Source organism: Odocoileus virginianus, chromosome 10 (assembly GCF_023699985.2).
Source record: "Odocoileus virginianus isolate 20LAN1187 ecotype Illinois chromosome 10, Ovbor_1.2, whole genome shotgun sequence".
Lineage (NCBI taxonomy): Eukaryota > Metazoa > Chordata > Mammalia > Artiodactyla > Cervidae > Odocoileus > Odocoileus virginianus.
In genome coordinates this window covers 7,157,039-7,179,113 of record NC_069683.1, presented here as the reverse complement: position 1 = coordinate 7,179,113, position 22,075 = coordinate 7,157,039, and the positions used below count along the sequence as shown (strand labels likewise).

The 22,075-nt window shown below is 37.1% G+C and overlaps 1 protein-coding gene across 3 annotated transcripts in view; it reads right to left on the bottom strand.

Annotated features, from left to right (window-relative positions):
- ANO3 (anoctamin 3) overlaps positions 1-22,075 on the bottom strand; it is a 426,465-nt gene that overhangs the window by 39,672 nt on the left and 364,718 nt on the right. For all 3 annotated transcript variants that reach the window (XM_070472963.1, XM_070472964.1, XM_070472965.1), the window contains 3 exons: positions 13,665-13,747; positions 13,107-13,247; positions 12,406-12,570 (listed from right to left, as the gene is read on the bottom strand). In XM_070472963.1, the coding sequence (XP_070329064.1) occupies positions 12,406-12,570; positions 13,107-13,247; positions 13,665-13,747 (389 nt within the window). The remainder of the gene's footprint in view (positions 1-12,405; positions 12,571-13,106; positions 13,248-13,664; positions 13,748-22,075) is intronic.

Below are 22,075 nucleotides of genomic sequence, written 5' to 3'. Positions count from 1 at the left end.
CTAAGATCTGAAGCGGTGTCTTCAAACAGAAAGATTATATTGAGTACAATAGTTTCATTCTACTCCTGGTGCAGTTTTTTAAAAAATTATACACACAAGTTATCATTTTCAAATTTTAGAATTAGATAAGTTTGAATTTGTGAGCACAAAAGTTTTCCTGACTTTACTCTTTTTCATGCCCCATTTATCAGCTAAGATGATTAGAGAAGGGTTTCCAAAGAGTATGATAAGACAGCCTTATCAATCAGCAAATAGTCCATGAGTAGCTACTGTGCTTCAAGCACTGAATTAAGTGCCCTCATGGGGACTGAGAGAAAATTTTACTTAAGTAACTGCCATTTAGAGTATCTGGCTGGCGCCAAACAGTGTTTTCCATTGGGCTACACAAAAAGTTCATTCAGGTTTCTCTGTAAGATGTTACAGAAACCAGAATGAAATTTTTGGCCAACCCAATGTATACTATTTATGTTTGTCCTTACAAAAATATTATCAAATACATGTTATGATTTTATGGAACAAGAAACTGAGGTTTAGAATGTTAAGTACCCTAGCCTGAGATAATACTAAGCAAGAAGCAAAGTCAGTATTCGGTATAAAGGCTCTCTTGTATCATCTATGCTATGCCTTGTCTCATAAACAATTTCAGATTTTGTCTTAATACTTAGCACATAGACCTGCCCATAATCCCAAGATGGCAATATCTACAGCTGATGCCCCAAGGGACTATAATAATCTAATAACCTTTGAAGGAATTTTACCAGTCAGAAAAGATGCTGTGCCACCCCTGGAATTACCACTTTGGGAAAGGTATCTAGAGCAGTGGAGAGCCTATACCATCCAACGCCCAAATGCTACAGCCTATTGGCACCGTCACGATGATAAACTACAAAACAGTCCTTGCAGTGTGGCTCATTAACTCACCCACAAAGTGTACGAAGAAACAATAAGTTAAATATAACCAACTAGATGATATACGACAGAAACCTTGACAGGGGAAGTTGTGAGTGGGGGTGTATGTGTGTGGTGGAATGGAGATATAATTGAGGGAGGAGAAAATAAAGGGATTCAGGGTCACTTGTTTTGCTTACTACATTATATACAGGTAGTGAATGCATGGTGGCTTCCCAGGTACTGTGGTGTTAAAGAATCCACCTGCTAATGCAGGAGAAGCAAGAGACACCTCCCGGGTTCAATTTCTAGGTCGGGAAGATACCCTGGAGCAGGAAATAGCATCTCACTCCAGTGTTCTTGCCTGGAGAATCCCAGGGATGGCGGAGCCTGGTGGGCTACTGTCTATGGGGTCACACAGAGTCAGACACGACTAAGTCTAAAGCGACTTAGCAGCAGCAGCCAGTATTCTTGCCAGGGAAATCCCATGGACAGAGGAGCCTGGTGGGCTACAATCCATGGCATCACAAAGAGCTGGACAGGAAGAAGAATTCATGAAAGAGTGTATGTATACATTATATGAATCTGCATCATTATACATATATATATGTAATATATGTGTGTCTTTAAAATACATATATAAATAAAATAAATTTTAAAAATATATAAAATACCATACAGTGAACCTAAGCTTTTAAAAATCATCCATGAGTGCATTCAGTAAGCCAATATTCTCTTAGTCATGCATACTGGGTTAAAAGTGTTTATTAGAAATTTCTAATGAGTCAGGTACTATCCAGGGAACCAAATGACAGTGAATCAAATATAATTATTTGATTAAATATAATTATTCCATAATTCCATTATGGAATTTAAATTCTGGTGCTCAGAGACATATGACAAAGAAATATGTACTTTGCCAGGAGATGCAAAGTACTAAGAGGAGAGATGAAGCAGGTTGATGGGTAGAGAGAGGTGGTGGCACAGAGTGTTATGGAGAGGCTGGTCAGGGAAGCCTCTCAGAGAGGGAGACATCTGAGCAGAGAGCTACTTGGAGTGAGGGAGCCAAAAAGAGATGGGGCTAAGTATCTGGGAGACATGGAAACAGTGAGTGCAAATGCCTGAGACTGCCATGCACTTGGTGTGTTTCCTGAAGGTGGAGGAATAAGAGCAATGGGGTGGAGCTGCAAAGGAAGTAACAGATGAATCAGAGATCTCAGAGGGAAATACTTTTTTGGTGTCTCATAGGCTGTGGTGAGGACTTCAGAATGCATTCTGAGCTGAAAAGTCATCATCTCCCCAATTAATGCTTTGTTTTGGGGTGTCATGAGAAATCAATTGGGAAAAAGTGGCAAAGACATTTGCTGTGAAGGGGCAAAATTCAGGAGTTCTACACTTGCTTTAATGTTCTTCATCTCCAAGTCAGATGCTCACAATCTAACTTTCATTGTAAAAAGGAGCTCCAAATGGAAAGATGCAGAATCAAAAAGAGTTTTCAGTTTTCTAGGAATTCTCCTTTTTTAATTTCTAGAAATTGTTGACATACACATGAACAAACTAAACAAATACATTTAAAAAAGCTAATCTTCTTATTAAATGAGTCATTTGTCATTGCTTCCTTTAGAGGTCAAGATGTGTGGTCCAACACTTTGATCCACCCTATTTCACAATAACCTTTTTGCATTGTAATTATCAGTTAAGGAAACTTGGGTACATTTTGAGGTCTTTGGGGATCAGGCCCGTGGAAGAAACACAGGAATGCATGCTCTGGACTCTAGAGACAGAAAGGGATTAATATGTGGAAGAGTCCGATACTACAAAGCTACAGTCATTAAGACAATATGGTACTGCCACAAAAACAGAAATATAGACCAATGGAACAAGATAGAGAGCCCAGAGATAAAACCCACACCCTTTGGGTACCTTATTTTTGACAAAGGAGGCAAAAATATACAATGGGGCAAAGATAAGCCTCTCCAATAAGTGGTGCTGGAAAAACTGGACAGCTATGTGCAAAAGAATGAAATTAGAACACTTACTAATGCCATATACAAGGATAAAGTAAAAATGCATTAAAGACCCACATTTAAAACCAGAAACTATAAAACTCTTAGAAGAAAACATAGGCAGAATACTTGATGACATAAATCAAAGCAAGATATTCTATGACCCACCTCCTAGAGTAATGGAAATAAAAACAAAAATAAATAAGTGGGACCTAATTAAACTTAAAGCTTTTGCACAGCAAAGGAAACTATAAACAAGGTGAAAAGACAACCCCCAGAATGGGAGAAAATAATAGCAAAGGAAGCAGCTAACAAAGAATTAATTTCCAAAATATATAAGTAGCTCATACAACTCAATATCAGAAAAACAAACAACCCAATCAAAAAGTGGGAAAAAGACCTAAACAGACATTTCTCCAAAGAAGACATACAGATGACTAACAAACACATGAAAAGATGCTCAACAGCTTTCATTATCAGAGAACTGCAAATCAAAACTACAAGAAGATACCACCCCACACTGGTCAGAATGGCCCTCATCAAAAAGTCTACAAACAATAAATGCTGGAGAAGGTGTGGAGAAAAGGGAACCCTCTTGCACTGCCAGTGGGAGTGTAAATTGGTACCGACACTATTAAGATGGTATGGAGAGTCCTTAAAAAACTAGGAATAAAACCACCATGTGACCCAGCAATCCCACTCCTGGGCATATACCCCCGAGGAAACCAAAAATGAAAAAGACACATGTACCCCAATGTTCAATGCAGCACTATTTACAATAGCTAGATCATGGAAGCAACCTAGATGTCCATTGACAGATGAATGGATAAATAAGCATGGTACATATATATAATGGAATATTACTCAGCCATAAAAAGGAATGGATTTTAGTCAGTTCTAATGAGACAGATGAACCTAGAGCCTATTAGAGACAGTGAAGGAAGTGAGAAAGAGAAATATAAATATCATATACTGATGCATATATACAGAATCTACAAAGATACTACTGATGAATTTATTTTCGGGCAGCAATGGAGAAACAGACACAGAGAACAGACCTAAGGACATTGGGGGAGATGGAACGGAGGTTTGGGAGGGAGTGGACATGGGTGCACCTATGGCTGATTCTTGATGTGTGACAGAAAACCACAAAATTCTGTAAAGCAAATATCCTTCAATTAAAAAAATAAAGAGGCAAAATATAAATAAATAATGTGGATGAGTCCAGAACCAGCATGCAGTACTTACAACAGCCCAGTATATTCAAGGTTTTTATTTTTATTTTTTTGGTTAAAGCATGCTCTATGCATGGCACATGGATTCTAAAATGAGAGGAAGAATATCAAAAAGAATTTATCCTTTTATTGGTAATGCTGAAATAGTTTAACTGGCTTAATTCCAGCTATTTCAAACTATAAGAGTACTTCTGCTGTGATGTTTCTACTTTTTTCTTCAAAATTATGCATTAATCATGAGACCAGACAGCTGTCATCCTATTGCAATCTATTCTTAAATTAATTAAGAATTAAGATAAATTAAGAATTAAGAATCTTGTTGTCAAGCAACAAGAACATACATTTTTAAAATAACTGCATTTTAATTTTTCATCAAAAACTTTTTGGAAATATCTCCTGATGATGGCTAAGCATGCTATTTATGGTATCTTCAATAGCATATTTTCAGGGTCAGTAAAATAATGAAGAAAAAGGATGATGGGATTTATAAAAAGAAAGTCCTGGTTTTAAATTCTGGCTTTGAAGTTTTTTAGCTGTCCTCCTGGTAAAAGATGTTAAAGACAATAACTTGAAATTTTAGCTATTGTTAAATTATTTGTAATCTGTATTTGGAAGATGTGATGTCTGATCTTGGCTGTGTATTAAAATTACCTTATATCCCTTAAATCACTGATTTTGTAATGCTATTTTGGAGACTGACTGGATCAGAATCACTTGGAAAACATTATGGGTTGTTTTTTGTTTTAAATACAGACTTCATAGTCCTACAAAGAAGATTCTGAATGAGACTCAGGGATCTGTAGTTTTTCAAAAGTGTTTCAGGTGATTTTATGAATAAAAAACAGGAAACAATCCTTAAAGTTACTTTTATGATCTGTAAAATGGGCCTGTCATCAAATTTTTATTATCTTGACCCATATCTCTCTCCCAAATTGAACATTTCTTTAGGAGTGACTGGATCCACCTATTTTAAAAGCTTAGAGAATGTTCTTTGATTATTAATTTGAATGAAAATAACAAGGGCAGAAAACCTGAAAGACACTGAAAATATAATTCCAATAACAAAAATAATTTTGAGCACATATGATATTCAAAATGCTAGGATATTTGAAGAATAAAATATTTAAAATGTCATCAAAAATAAATTCTAAATGTCTTTTAGTCATTCGGCAAGACCTGGAGATACAAACATGAGGAAGCTACAGTCCCAGTTCTTGAGGAGTTGATACCCTGATAGTGGGAGAAAAGGCATGCCCCAAGCACTGTAACAGAAGAATATTCACAAAAGGGATTGTTTAATTCTACCAGGAGAATCTGATAAAAATGGAGAATAGACCTGCCCAAGTTACCTATGAGAAGAGACACAAAGAAGAGACTATTTCATTTCACATATGGAACTGAGAAAAATTTTAAGAAGGAAGTGATCCTTAACTGGAATTTCCAAAGATGAAGAGATATTCTCCAAGGAGATAAAAGGAAATAAAGGCCAATAGAGGAAGCACTGTGAACCAGGAAATGGGTATGAAATAGCAGAATGGCAGGGAGCAAGCACAAGAGAGTCAGTAGGCTGCAGTGCAGGGTGCAATAGACAGGGAGGGGCCAGGACACACCACCAAATGAGGAGGGAAGGGAAAGTCGACTTTAATAATGGAGACCCTCCTTGCCATTGATATAGAGGCAGTGGGAACCTGTTAGACAGAGTACAAAATTAACAATGCAATTTAGAAAGGAGATTGCAGCAGCAGAGTGAAAGTGAGATGGGAAGAGGTGAAAATACAGACAGGAAGACTAATCAGTTAAAGCCTGTGGCAACAGCTCAAGTTAACAGTGATAAGTAGCTGGCTGAACGAAGGAAGCAGAAGCGAGCCTGAGGAGCAGGGTGTGAATAGGAGAGATGTTATGGAAGCACAATTCACGTTAGTCACTGATATGATGAAGGAGACAGAAGTAATGCATGAATAATGACCTAAGGTTCCAGTCTGTGTACATTAAATATGAAAAATTCCAATTACACATATTTGGCTATTTAAACTATTTTCCATGCAGTTATTTTGTAATTCCATGTATATGACTTATAGCCAAAAAACATATGAGATTATTAGAGTGTTTTGACCAAGTCCAAATCCCTCATTTGGGGAATATAGTTTCATGAAGCCAAGTTACTAAGGAACAAAAAGTACATTTCTATGAGCTGTATATTTAGTGTTGGTCTGAAAATAGCAAAAGGTAGCATTTGGTATTCCAGGTGAATCCTTTTGGTGGCATGTTTTTTAAAGGATCTGATATTTTTATATCAATTGATATTCATCTATCCTTATTTGAATAAGTTTTTAAATTAATCTTGTGTTTCATCCATCTCATTAGAACTGATTCAAATGAATTCTTTTTAATGGCTGAGTAATATTCCATGGTGTATATGTACCACAGCTTCTTCATCCCTTCGTCTGCTGATGGGCATCTAGGTTGCTTCCATGTCCTGGCTATTATAAACAGTGCTGCGATGAACATTGGGGTGCACGTGTCTCTTTCAGATCTGGTTTCCTTGGTGTGTATGCCCAGAAGTGGGATTGCTGGGTCATATGGCAGTTCTATTTCCAGCTTTTTAAGAAATCTCCACACTGTTTTCCATAGTGGCTGTACTAATTTGCATTCCCACCAACAGTGTAAGAGGGTTCCCTTTTCTCCACACCCTCTCCAGCATTTATTGCTTGTAGACTTTTGGATAGCAGCCGTCCTGACTGGCGTATAATGGTACCTCATTGTGGTTTTGATTTGCATTTCTCTGATAATGAGTGATGTTGAGCATCTTTTCATGTGTTTGTTAGCCATCTGTATGTCTTCCTTGGAGAAATGTCTGTTGAGTTCTTCGGCCCATTTTTTGATTGGGTCATTTATCAGTTCTAATGAGATGTATGAAACTGGAGCCCATTATACAGAGCGAAGTAAGCCAGAAAGATAAAGACCATTACAGTATACTAACACATATATATGGACTTTAGAAAGATGGTAACGATAACCCTATATGCAAAACAGAAAAAGAGACTCAGATGTATAGAACAGACTTGTGGGCTCTGGGAGAAGGCGAGGGTGGGATGTTTCAAGAGAACAGCATTGAAATATGTATATTATCTAGGGTGAAACAGATAACCAGCCCAGGTTGGGTACATGAGACAAGTGCTCTGGCCTGGTGCACTGGGAAGACCCAGAGGGATCGGGTGGAGAGGGAGGTGGGAGGGGGGACTGGGATGGGGAATACATGTAAATCCATGGCTAATTCATTTCAATGTATAACAAAAACTACTGTAATGATGTAAAGTAAATAGCCTCTAACTAATAAAAATAAATGGAAAAAAAAATTAATCTTGTGTGTTCAGGTGCTTGACAGGACTGTTTGATAATCTGTGAAGTGTCTTAACATCCTGAGAAGGAAGGAACTTTTTATATGGATTGAATCTGAGAAATGTAACATTCCCTTCACATTTGTTGAGTAGACTGCATAGTTCTTCAGTTCAGTCGCTCAGGAGTCTCTTAACTCTTTGTGACCCCAGGGACTGCAGCACGCCAGGCTTCCCTTTCCATCACCAACTCCCGGAGCTTGCTCAGACACATACGTAGAGTCGGCAATGCCATTCGACTATCTCATCCTCTGTCACATAGTTCTTGCCTGAGGCTAAATTCATTTTAAAATTTTCTCCTGAGTTAGTTGCAAGGGCAAAGGACAAGTTGTATGGCCTATTTCACTTTCAAGAATCCCTGTCTTTATGCAAATGTTCAACAAGTAGAAATAAACATTTAAAAAAGAAAAGTCAGCTGTTTTCTCTGGGAACTATGGATGCTTGTTTCTTAGCTCTTAAGCATTTACATGGGCTTTTGTATTTAATGAAGTAGAGCTAGTGGGAGCCTGGTGGCTATAGCCCATTGGACACAGCTGAGCACATGCATGCATGCACACACACACTCATACACACAGTGGGATTTTAAGGATCTCAAAGGATGGTTTTTATAACAAAAATAGTACTATCTTCACCTATCTCTAGAGGTCTTTTAATCTGTAAAATGCAAGTACTTTGGAAGAAAGAATACATTAAACCTCATCAAAAATATAAACTTAGTGAGAAGAAGCTGTGTCTGAACCTATGAGAGGAGTGTATGTTGGAGGGTTAATTGTGATTCTCAGAAAGGGGTGGTCACTGAGCAGAGGGACTAGAGCAGGAGTAGAGTCAGAGGTCAAGGGACTGGGGATTGAGAAGCACCTGGAATAATGCAAAACTGGAGTGTGGTACATCGGTGGAAACTTTGGTCAAATTTCAATTTTTTGCAATATCACTGATAATAGGAAGAACTTTTGTAGGGAAAATGTTTGAGGATAAAATTTCCTAATTAATTCAAATGCAGTTCTGATTGTAACAAGTCCTTCAGTTTAACTGAAAAGATCAGTAATTTTCTGGGTAGGGACTAAGGACTAAACACTGAATCTGGAAGCTCTGTTACCAGAGCGGTCATGCTTGTCTTCTCAAGCAAAAATTAATCACATTTGGCTTCTTCATTGTCTTTGTCTGCGAAATATTGTCCATCTTCAAAAATATGAGCTCATTTCAGTACTTAAGATGTATTTGAAGATCAGTAGGTCTCTGGAACAAATTGCCAAACAAACACAGGAACACAGGGTACGTTTTTGAAGACAATAATACTTGATGGGGCAAGTGGAGATTAACAGACATGAAACCATTAACATTGATTATCTCCAATGGGTACAATTAGTTTATGATAGGAAGGGAGGAGACTGGCATTTTGAATTGAAAAAAGTGATTTTCATCTAATATTTTAAATATCCTTATACTGTCATTAGTTTTATAAGAACAATGTGGCTATTTTATAGTTCAATGCTAATAAATAACATATTCAAAAAAGGAGAAAATAAAATTAAGACCTATAAAAGAACAAGACTACTGAAATTAGCATAGTGTAATGTTATGATTTCATACATACATATATGTATGATTTCATACATATATATATGTATGAAATAAGTACATATTTCAATTTTCTTATATTTAGATATATATTTGACGAAAACACATAATACAACAACCTGTATGTGATTCTTTTTCTCTCTAGCAGCACTGAGTATTTACATATTTATAGGTAGCAGATAACATTTAAAGAAAAAAGAGTAAAAAATTATTCAAAAATGCAGATATGGCCTAAAGAATTTAGAAGGATCAAAGAAAAGATCATCAGCATTTCTGTATCTTGAACTGAAGGGCAATAATCAAACTCTATTATTTAAAGATGAGTAAAATAGGAAAAAATAAAGAAAATTTGGTATTTTGCAGGAAAAGAAATGAGAGTATAAATAGACTTATAAAGAGAAATAAAAATTCAAAGCATTGAAAAAATAGGAAGAAAATGAACATTTATTGAACACTTGTATTCACTAGAAGCAGATTTCATTTCATCTTTCAATCCCTCTAGGCATTTGTCTTATTACCCTCATTTGAAGGATCAAGAAATTAAAGTTCAAAGATGTCATGCAGGCTAGTCAGGATCACACGGGTCAAGGAGCAAATATCTGTTTTGCCTGTGTTTAAAGTCCATTACTTTTTATCTGAACAGTATGTTGAGGAACTGACAATACAAACTGATGAAAGCCTGGACAGTGTTCAGAGGGGCAGGAGAGAGGGGAGAGCATAAATGAGAACAGAAGGAACAGAGACAGAGAGAGAGAGTGTGTGAGCGTGTGAGCACGCCTGTGTGTGAGTGTCCTGGGATGCTATGCAGCCATCAGTAAACCTATTCTTTACTTGGTGAAAGACAAAATTTTAAAAATGACCTGAAATTGCTACCTAAAGCTACCTAAGTGGCTGTGGTTTTATGAGTGACTCATATACAAAGTAAAAATAAAGTACATTCCAATTCTGATTTGTTCCAGATTTTATATCATGGTAGAATGTATTAAAAGTAAAGACTATTTTTTCTGATTATAAATCAAAACCTAAATATAGAAATAAACATTTAAATGAATGGAAATAAAATATTAAATCAAATATTATCCCACTCCTGAAATATAACCACTATTAACATTTTATTGTCATTCTTCAAAATGCAGGAGTGTTCCAAGGGATGTCAAGTGAAATTGTATATCCTTCTTATGTAACTATATGTCATGTACTTAAATAATATTAAAATGTAATATTCAACCAACCTACCATGATAAGGAAAATGAATCAATTTAAAATCATACTAGCTTATCACTAGTATTACCTAGAAATAAATACATTAACCACTAAAGCCTTCTTTTCCTTAGATAAACAATTTCTTTCACTATCTGCTAGAACAGTTAACATAAGAATGAAAAATATAAAAATCTGTTGTATAAAATCCATTTTGTGAATGGCTCCTTCTTCACTATGGTGATTTTGTACAACATAAAACCTATACTTCCCACCTTTCATAGATTACCACACAGGCCTCTCAATCCTAGCTCTGTAGTTTTTCAACATTTATTGTTCATTTCAATTCATGAGTCAAAGTATAAATTAAAATACTGCATGGCTTACTTGGAGATACAGTAAAAAAAAAATTCTCCTTCTACAAATAAACTGAACCTGAAAATAGCAAACTCCAGTAGAAAATATTAACTATTGCCCTTGCATTGAAATTTACCCGTTTCTTTCAGTGACTATTCACTTTTCGCTTAAGAACTCCCTGATTATTTTAAAGTTAAATAGAAAATGGTTCCAGTCCCTTCCCGACTAATCAAGTAACAGCACTGTCAATCGAGTTTGGAACCAGATGCATATTACCTGTTTATGTTATCAACATCATTATGCATGTATTGGTCAGCTGTCTACATGAATTATCATGTAAATAAATATGCAAGCACTAATACTTACTAAATGCACAATCTGGGACAAATTATTTAAGCTCTCTAAACTGTAGTTTCCTTATTTACATAATGGAAAGAATATTGACCTTGTGGTGGTATTGGAAGAATTAAAGGAAATAAATTGTTCTAAATAAGCCAGTCAATGCCTCCTGTCTTGAGAGAAAATAGGACCCCAGCACAGACCTTGCTAAAGGGGCAGACCTAAGCACAATGTTGTCCTCTCAGCCACAGACATTTGGCTCACAAGTTAATTGGTATATGTCATGTTGAACCAATCACATGCACTCTCTGAGAAATTAGCACATTAAAACACTGGATGATCTAAATAAACTACAGAAACTGACCAACATGGCCATGAAGTTAGAGTCAATGAAGATAAGAAAAGCATATCAATGCACCAGCACACCAGACACTGACACGGAGGCCATTGTTAGGCAATATAGTCTTTTGCTGATAAAAACAGTCTCTTCCTGTGAAAACAAATGCAAATAGAATCAATTGCTTAAAAAAATAAAAGATGGGAATAGAAGAGAGGAAGAGAGAGAGAGAAAGGAGAAACAGGGAGAGAAAGAAAGATGAAGTGGAAGGAAGAAAGGAAAGGAGGAAAAAATACTTAGTCTCAGAGAAATGCAAAGGGAGAAGATGTTTTCCATTTCACATGAGGTCTTGGAGGTAACAAGGTTACACTTTCAAACAGAATTTCCTATATCTTTCCAAAAATTTCTCAGAGTTTGAATTTGTTGGACTGCTTTTCTAATCCTAACAATTCCTTATCTGAATGAGAAGAGCATAGCATCATGCATAATAAAAGCAGAGCACCATTTCCAGCACACGCGAGATACTTGATGAGTGGAAGCTATCACTAAACCAAGTGATAAACCCGACTTCCCTGCTGGTGCAGTGGATAGGAACCCACTGCCAATGCAGGGGACACTGGTTTGACCCCTGTTTTGGGAAGATTCCACAGGCACCTGTGTGTCAAAGCTACTGAAGTCCATGTGCCTAGAGCCTGTGCTCCACAACAAGAGAAGCTACCGCAATGAGAAGCCAGGGCACTAGAAAGAAAAGTAGCCCTCGCTTGTTGCAACTAGATAAAGCCTGTGCAAAGCAACAAAGACCCAGCACAACCAAAAATAAAAATAAATAAATAAATAAACTACAAATTCAAAGAGCAAGGAAGACAATACAACTATCATGGATTTTAATTTTAAAAAATATCATGTAAACCACATAAATGCAATACTTCCTTCTAAGCCCAACTGTCTTTGCCAGAAATGATACTTGGCCTTATTTTGGCTTCTTATAAATCCAATCGAAGTATAAAGGAAACACAGACCTCTCCTCTACCCACCCCCTTTACACCTACTGAAAAATTGTAAACACTTACAACATTCAGTGCCATAATGATTACAAAATTGATACAGACTGCAGCAGCGGAAGTTGCAAACTGCCAGTGTTGTTTGATGAAATTCCACTTGAATGATGCAAACTGTTCCATGACAACCAGGCGGTACACCACAACGGCAAACACTGCCGTGATCACCAGAGAAATCTACAAAATGGGAGACCGGAAGAGACATCCACGTTTTGCATTATTAAAAAAATAAAAGCAACAACATAGATCCAAAATATTGAACCCAAAAGCTAAAGAAATTTACTTTTCCAAGAAAGCGTACATAAATTTAAAGTTTCCTTTAAAGAACTGACTTACATTAGAGTCAAAATAAACAGTGTAAGACTCAGTTGTTATAGTATGATATGTTGTTCAAATCTCAACTGTCACATAAATGCTTGGTTTTAAACCAGAGTATCTAATTTTAGGATGACTTACATAATTTCAATTTTATCTTAGGTGATCTTTGTTTCTCCCAGACAGTATTTTATTTAAAAATATGCACAAACTCCCTCTGCAATTACTGCATGACCTGCTGTGATTTTTATTTTGTTTAATAGTATGTATGTACCACCAACATACTGAACAGGATACAGTTTCTTACCCCCTCAGGGTCACAAAATGAGTTGGTATTCTAGAACTTCTTTCTAAACCTGGAATCCCACAATATGCTGAGATTGATGGTTCTACTTTACCATGAAGAATATTCCTGAGATAGAAACAAGAAGACGAGTGACTTTGTCTGAGGAAGGCTGATGTGGCTCAGGTTTTCCACTGATAGGATTCACTCGCTCCATCTTGTAATACTTTGCTTCGAACTGGGGACGAAGGGTTTCCTATGAGGAAAACTAAAGTTAACTAAATATCTAAGGCATAAATTTAAAAAGTCATCCAATATTGACTAAATTCCTGGAATTTGGCCTACTTCTATGTCAAGTCTTGGCAAAGACACAACTTGCAAAAAATTAGATGCAAGATATTTTCCAAATAAACCCTAAACCATATTTTAATTAGCATGATTTTCCACTAATGGAATTTAAAGAAACATTATAGAAGTGCTCTGAGAAAAGTACATATTTCATCACTGGTGTCTATTATATTCATAAAATAACAATGTTGTTAGTAAAACAAAAAAAATCAAGGGAAAACTGAATGGTGTTTAGCTGCTTCCTGCTTAGATGTTAAGGCAGTGAGTGATTTCCTGCACCATATGTTATTCCAGTTTCTTATCTCCTGGTCTCTTAACATCTTACCTCCTCTTCTTCCCATTCAATAAGGTCCCAAGTATAGGTTAGTGTACTTCTTCTCCTTTTCCAAAATTCCAGGAAGACTGTGGCTATTAATAAGAATAATAATATTACTATTATAATTCTTACCTGACAACATCACATTCTGTAATCATTGCCTTTCTTCTTTGAATTGATGCATTTACATAATATTATTAAATAATTAAAGTTAACTACATTTGTATTAAATTCATACAGCTGCAATTTTTCTTCCCTTACCTTCTTCTATGTAAATTATCAACATGCACTCTCAATGGAGAGTGATTCTTTTTATTGGAATAAATAAGCAGAGACTTTTGTTAGCATGACCTTGATCTTGTAAGGCTGAATTGGTGATGAAGCTGGAGAATAAGAGGCCTTCAGTGGAAAAGGGAGCTTAGTTATCAAGGAAAAGCTGGGTTTCCTGTGCATCATGGAGGTAGAAGAGCATTTCGGAAAAGCTGAAGATGACGCCCAGTAATTCTGCTCCTTAGCAACTATGCATTTATTTTTTCACTCCTATCTCGCTATCATGCATACTTTTCTCAACATTACAAAAATTTCACAGATGCACATGCTGCATCCAGTTTCTGTACCTTCGTGTCTCATGTCCATTTTCGGTGGCTTTCCTTTGTGATCCAAATTCAGTGGCATAGAGTAACAGAATCACAGGGTCAAGCATGTAAGAGGAGTAAGGTTCTATGTGTAGTTTGAAGTTATTTATTTTAAATTTACAAAAAACAAGGTCCAGAGTGATCAATATATATCACTGACCTTGCCAAAGCATCTAGAACTTTTTCCTGTACCTGTTTTTTTCCCACACTTGAAAGTTAAGTCTCTTGAGGGCCTTTTTCCCTTAGCATTTTAGTGCTTTGCACACTGAAAATGTTTAATAAATTAACTGAATTAATGAACAATTCAGGGATTGCAACTCTGATTCCTGGGCAAGTGTTCTTTGCATTATGCTCCATGGAATTTCACTGAAGACATTGGAAGAAAGAGAGTCCCTTGACAGAGAATCACTTTCTTTATATAAATATATATTGAGCAGTCATGTTCAAATTTTATTTGGAAATATAATCATTGTTGAAAAAGTTTTAAAAACTATTTCACTATACTTTGAAGAAGGGGAGTGGCTAATGAGAGGGGGATCAGGGGCAAGAGGTCAGTTCCAAACAAAAATGAAGTTATGTCTGAATATATTGAGCCCCCAAAAGAATTCCAAGTATTGTTTTCGCCGGAAGAGATAAGGATTTGAAGCCTTCTTAAAAGGAGACCCAGCTGAAATGAGAGTGTGTCAGAGCAAATGCTTGGCCACATCAATGTGGACAACACCCGAGAACAACTAAAGAGTCCTTCACTCCCCAGATATTTTTTCAGCAACATCTGCAAGCATAATGTGCTTCCCCACACAGCATTGCAACATCACTATACATGAGGTAGAAACAGAAACCTCACTAAACAGGTTCTACAATTAACAGAAGGGCCATGAATATGGGACATTTTAAATTTCCCTGCTTAGGGATAAGTTACTGATTTTCTGGTTAATGCCTTATAGAAATGCAGTTAGTAGAGTTTGTTTTTTTTTTCTGCATGTGTATGTAGTAGACTAATCAATGGAAAGAGCCCATAAATATGTGTGAAATAGTAGATTTTGAATATTTGGGCTGGATTATACTTGACTCAGTCACCACTAGTTTAGTTGTAGAACTGGCTAGTCAAGACCTGCTTGTCTGGTTTCCTCTTTGTCCAAAGACATGGAATCTTTTTCTAACTTTACTTCCAGTTTTCCTCTCCTCTCTCTCAAAGTACTAAGTAAGAAATAAAAGAACACATATCTATGTTCTAAAACCATGAGAAGGCCAGTATTTGATATAAGCACTGAAAATCCTTACCAGTTTCTAAAATCAGACATTCTTCCCCATAGGAAACTTCATTAAGAAATAAGAAGCTACACATAAATAGCATTGGGGTATATTAAAATATGAGAACTCTCACCACAGTCTTGACCAGAGCAGATTCTTAAATTAGATGAATGTTTCTAAGTGAACTCTTCCTGTCACTCAATATGGTATTGGCATTTGTACATTAAATAGGCATTCAGTAGAACCTATTCACATTAAAATGGATACTAAATGAATTGCTAAAAAATTAGGTGTCTACACAAATAACTTGCTAGATTTTTGCCATGTATTTTTAATTAATACAATTTAATCTTTTTAAAGTTCTGGATTTATTTTTCTCTGGACCTTCCTTCTTCTAACCATTCAACTATTTGATATAATTTCTTTAATTAACTCAGTGGAATATTTTCTGAGTATAAATATAACACCAATGAAAAGTAACAGAAACAGCCCCTGTCTTACTCACTTCTGAAATCTAGGAATGCCTGCTATTTACAAGGCTTTCAGTAAATGTATGCTGAATGAGTAAATTAAACTGTAAATAGAAGTCACCTACAATTCCACATTCATAAACAGTCACTACTGCAATTTTGGCAATCCCATCCAAAGTATTTTACTTAAGAAGTATATTTAGGGCTGATATGTTGCTAATACTCAGAGATACAACCATTTGTTGTTCAGCTGGTAAGTCATGTTCACCTTTTTGCAACCCCGTGGACTGCAGCTTGCCAGGCTCCCCTGTCCTTCACTGTCTTCCACAGTTTGCTCAGATTCATGTTCATTGAGTTGGTGATGCTATCTAACCATCTCATCCTCTGCTGCTCCCTTCTTCTTTTGCCTGCAATCTTTCCCAGCATCGGGGTCTTTTCAAATGAGTTGGCTCTTCGCATCAGGTGGCCAAAGTATTGGAAATTCAGCTTCAGCATCAGTCCTTCCAAAGAATATTTTTAGGATTGATTGGTTTGATCTTCTTGCTGTCCAAGGGACTCTCAAGAGTCTTCTTCAGAGTCTTCTCCACAATTCAAAAGCATCCTTTCTTTGTTGTTTTTTTTTTCTCTCTTTTTCTGTCATAAATGAACAACCAATATGGCATATCTGGTTGTTCATTTATGACAGAAAAAAGAAAGAAAAACCAAACTCATAACTGAACTCTCTAAAGGCATCATGCCCTTCACAGGTTGGCCCTTCCTCTGCAGGAAACCTTCACCTGGATGAGGTACACGTAGAGTTAACCCCTGGAACAGCTCTGGCCGCCAGGGAAGTGCTTGAGAACTAAAATCAATATCCATTCTGATTGGCCAGTAAGGAGTCCTAGTTTTAAGCATTGTTAAATATTTGTCTTTTCACCTTATAAACATCCCCCTGGAATTGAATCCTTAGAAATGTACTTGACATCATAGGTGGATGCCAACAACGATCAAAGAAATTACTAACTTCACTTTTACAATAAATGTAATTTATCTTCTTGATCAAGTTACAGTGACCCCCAAAAGACCATCTAGGAATAGCTATGTGGTGCTGGAGAAAGAGCATGGCTTGGGGTATGGATGTTCTGGGTTTGAGAGCTACTTATATTCTTTTCTAATTATGTGACCTTGGACAAATGACTGAAAATGATAAGCCTTTGTTTTCACAATTTAAAAACAAGAATAGCAAAATCATCTTCTTAGAGGTGTTGCACAAATTAACTAAGGTATAATTTATAAGTGATCTAACTATTATTCATTCATGTGAAGAATATAATAGATCATGTTGTTGTTGCTTATTAGCTAAGTCATGTTCAACTCTTTACGACCCCGTGGACTGTAGCCCACCAGGTTCTTCTAGCCATGGGATTCTCCAGGCAAGAATACTGGAGTGTGCCATTTCTTTCTCCAGGGACTCTCCTGACCCTGGGATCAAACTGACATATCCTGCACTGGCAGGCAAATTCTTTCCCACTGAGAGAGCAAGGAAGCCCCATAATAGATTATAATAATCTTTTTTTAAACATTCTGTTAGTTGTTATACATAGGGAACTTGGTAGACAGAGTTCTTGGTTTCATTGAATAAAGTTACAATATATTTTTCTGTAGAGAACAGGAAGCTTTTTCAATTATTTATATTTTGACTGTTTTATAAAAATTCGGTCATATGTGTCATAACACTGCCCATCTTTTTCTGGTGACCCAGCAAACCGTTTATATTGTTCTTTTTCTTCTTTTGTATTTAAGACAGTAAAACTGCCTCTAGAGCAGAGGTCCCCAACCTTTGGGCCACGGACCAGTACCTCCTGTCAGATCAGTGGCGGTGTCAGATTAGAAATCAAGAGCACGATAAATGCAATGTGCTTGAATCATCCTGACTCCATTCCCCTGCCCCTGGTCCAATGAAAAACTGTCTTCCATAAAACTGGTGAAGTGCAGTGAAGTCAAAGCTGCTCAATCATTTCCAACTCTTTGCAACCCCCTGGACTATGGAACCCCCTAGTCTATGGAATTCTCCAGGCCAGAATACTGGAGTGGGTAGCTGTTCCCTTCTCCAGGGGATCTTCACAACCCAGGAATCAAACCTACGTCTCCCACATTGCAGGCACATTCTTTACCATCTGAGCCACCACGGAAGCCAAGCATCCTGGAGTGGGTAGCCTATCCCTTCTCCAGTGGATCCTCCCAACCCCCGAATCGAACCAGGGTCTCCTGCATTGCAGGTGGATTCTTTACCAACTGAGCCATCAGGGGAGCCCATAAAACTGGTCCCTGGTGCCAAAAAGGTTCGGGACCACTGCTAGAATAAATAATTCAATTCAAAATTATTTTTGAGAGCACAATGTCTATTATTAGAGTGCACAAAGAAAAAAAGAAAATGAGTTGCATCACAATCTCAAAGAGGAAGAAGAAAACTACCATTATAGAGCACTTTCAAATTTCCAGACTTTGTGTTAGACATATTTTTAATTAGCTCCTATCATTTCCACAACATCTCAGGTGAAATAAAGCTTATTATCTCCTTCAGTAGAGAAGCAAATTGAAGCTCTTGGAGATTAAGTTACCTGAGGAAGTCACTTGGCTGAGATTCAAATCTAATCCAAACACTGACCTTTTTCTATACTAAAGGAAAAACTATTGCTAAACATGGTCTGATACAGAACTTTTTGAGCTACATAATCTGCAACATCCTTCTGGGAAGAAATTAGCATCACAGACAAAATGTTTGAGCAGATTTCTAATAGACCTAAATATTAATCAGAAGTCTAGAGTCCGACACCCTTTTTTGTTTTGCTTGGAGTCTAAAAATGATTACTAACAATTTTATTTTCTTATAAATGTCTCTACCAAGATAGAAATTTTTGCATTGGTCTTTGAGAAGACTTTTCCTTTGCAGTCAAACTTGAATAAAAATTTGACATGTTATAACTTAATTGTCTGAAAAGACTTATTTTTCCTTTATTAGACCACTGTAACTGAATTTGTGAAGATGGACATGCAGAAGTAAGCATAATGCTGCTTGGTTCACAATTCAAGCAAACACTCAGTTAGCCCCAGAATAATTAAACTGCTTCTATTTACAATTTTGATGTGTCTAATAGCTCCCTGTAGACATAGCCAGAATCTCTGATTTTTCCAAATACGGTTGAGGGAGTGGCCAAGTGTTTTTGATAGCTAAGTATTGCAAGGTTTCAATAATTAGGGATACATTTAGTTTGCATTTAGTGAGATATGTTTATGTGATTTGCAGGCACACCAAGTGTTGGTCAATTATTGCCAGTTATCCTAATGTAGCAATGGGTTCTGAGGCAACTCCTCCAGTTCACATGCTGACACTTTCAGGTGCCAGGCTAGGGGATGTATGATGAGATGCACATGTTCTATGGTATCTAGCACTGATAATGGAACAGAAATAAGATCTAAAATATATGGAGCCAGAAACTACTCCATGGGAATTATTTCACAAACGTTAAGTCATATGTGAGACACACTAGAGATTTTCTCAGAGTTCCAACAATATTAAAAGTGTACATGGCATTATCAATTATGAAGTTGAAATAAGCTTTTCAAAACTGCCAATAATGGAGACTTGCCTGGTGGCCCAGCAGTCGAGAATCTGCCTTGCAATTTAGGGAACAAAGGTTTAACCCCTGATCAGGGAACTAAGATCCCACATGCTGTGGAGCAACAAAACCCCCGCACCTCAACTGGAGAGTCTGTGTGCCATCCTCAACAACTGGAGAGTCTGTGCACCATCCTCAAAGATCCCACATGATGCAATGAAGATCCCATATGCCACAGCCAAGACTCGAGGCAGCAAAACAAATTAACCAATCTTTTAAAAAACAGTCAAAAATAATAAAATAATTTTCAATTAACTGTGCTAGAGGAAGAGGAAAAACTAAATGATTTCTCCATTCCTTCCATGAAATATCTTTTTAAACATCATACACAGAGATTGGGGTTCCCTAATGGCTCAGAGGGTAAAGAATCTGCCTGCAATGAAGGAGACACAGGTTTGATCCCTGGGTGGGGAAGATGCCCTGGAGAAGGAAATGGTAATGCACTCCAGTATTCTTGGCCTGGAGAACTCCATGGACAGAGGAGCCTGGTAGGCTACAGTACATGGTGTCGTAAAGAGTCAGACATGACTAAACAACTAAAACATGCAGAGATAATATAAAATTGCAGATTAAAAAGTAAGACAAAAAGCATTTATGGAGATGTGTTAGGCAACTAATTAATTAAAATATTATTACTTTTATGGATTTTTATTTTACACAGCATTTGAAGTTTTTAAAATTTGTACACTTTCAATATTTTTGTTTTGCATTCTTTTCCTAAAGAGAGCTTCCAAAATTGTGTATCTCCTTCCAATGAATAGCTATTGTGCATCAGACACAAATGTTCCAGATAGCCTGTTCAAATGTTTTACACATACTAACTCACAAAATCCTCAACAGCTCCATGTTCAAGAAATGAAGTTATTGTTATTTTACTGGCAATGCTGCTAAAGTTCAGAAAGTATAGTAGACTTGTCCCCAGATGCACTGGACCCTAGAAGACCAGCTCACTGTGACACCTACAGCAGGGTTATTGGTTTAAAGTATTCATTCAGAGAAGAGGATTTACAACAACGCTGCCGCTGCTGCTGCTAGGTCGCTTCAGTCGTGTCTGACTCTGTGCAACCCCAAAGACGGCAGCCCACCAGGCTCCGCCATCCCCGGGATTCTCCAGGCAGGAACACTGGAGTGGGATGCCATTTCCTTCTTCAATGCATGAAAGTGAAAAGTCAAAGTGAAGTCGCTGCAGCCTACTAGGCTCCTCTGTCCATGGGATTTTCCAGGCAAGAGTACTGGAGTGGGTTGCCATTGCCTTCTCCATACAATGCTAGGTGTTTTTAATAAGAATTTTTTCCTGATGCAACACAAAACTGCCTTCCTTTTACTGTAGCTAAGAGCTTATAGAACTGTCAGCTTAGTTAAACCTAACATGTTTTCATTGCTCTCTGCAATATGTTTATATTGCTGCCAATCCTCTAAACAGATGAGAAAAACTCTTGTCATTGTTATTTTTTGCCCATGCACTTATGTCAAAACAACCCTTTAGGTCATAAATAACTTACTTTTCTTCTGTCCGTGCTTTTGAGCCAAGGAACAAATCTGGATTCTTAAAGTATATAGACCTAGCCTAGGTATCTCACTCTCTCCTCACTCTGCTCCTCTCCAGGTCATGGCTCAGTGCTGAAAACATTCAGCAAATAAACTCTTAAAAACTCTTTTGTTATGAGGTTCAGTTCAGTTCAGTTCAGTCGCTCAGTCGTGTCCGACTCTTTGTGACCCCATGAACCGCGGCACACCAGACCTCCCTGTCCATCACCAACTCCCAGAGTCCACCCAAACCCATGTCCATTGTGTCGTGATGCCATCCAACCATCTCATCCTTTGTCATCCCCTTCTCCTGCCTTCCATCTTTCCCAGCATCAGTGTCTTTTCAAATGAGTCACTTCTTCGCATCAGGTGGCCAAAGTATTGGAGTTTCAGCTTCAACATCAGTTTTTCCAACGAACACTCAGGTCTGATCTCCTTTAGGGTGGACTGGTTGGATCTCCTTGCAGTCCAAGGGACTCTCAAGAGTCTTCTCCAACACGACAGTTCAAAAGTATCAATTCTTCGGCTCTCAGCTTTCTTTATAGTCCAACTCTCACATCCATACATGACTACTGGAAAAACCATAGCCCTGACTAGATGGACCTTTGTTGAGGTTATTACTTAGTTATTCTAACTTTTCAAACCAGAAAGAAACAAATTAGAAATGACAGGATTTTTTAATTATCCATCTTGATTTTTTTAAAGGCAAGATTAATAAATAACTTAGATCTCTTCCTAAAGGTAGAAAAATAAGCTATGATATTATCAATCTGCCAGTTTTGACACTTTATTTATTTAAAACCAATTGTAACTTGATTTAATTAAGTTCATATCAAAATACATCACATAGTTGATATATTAAGCAATGGCCATCTAAA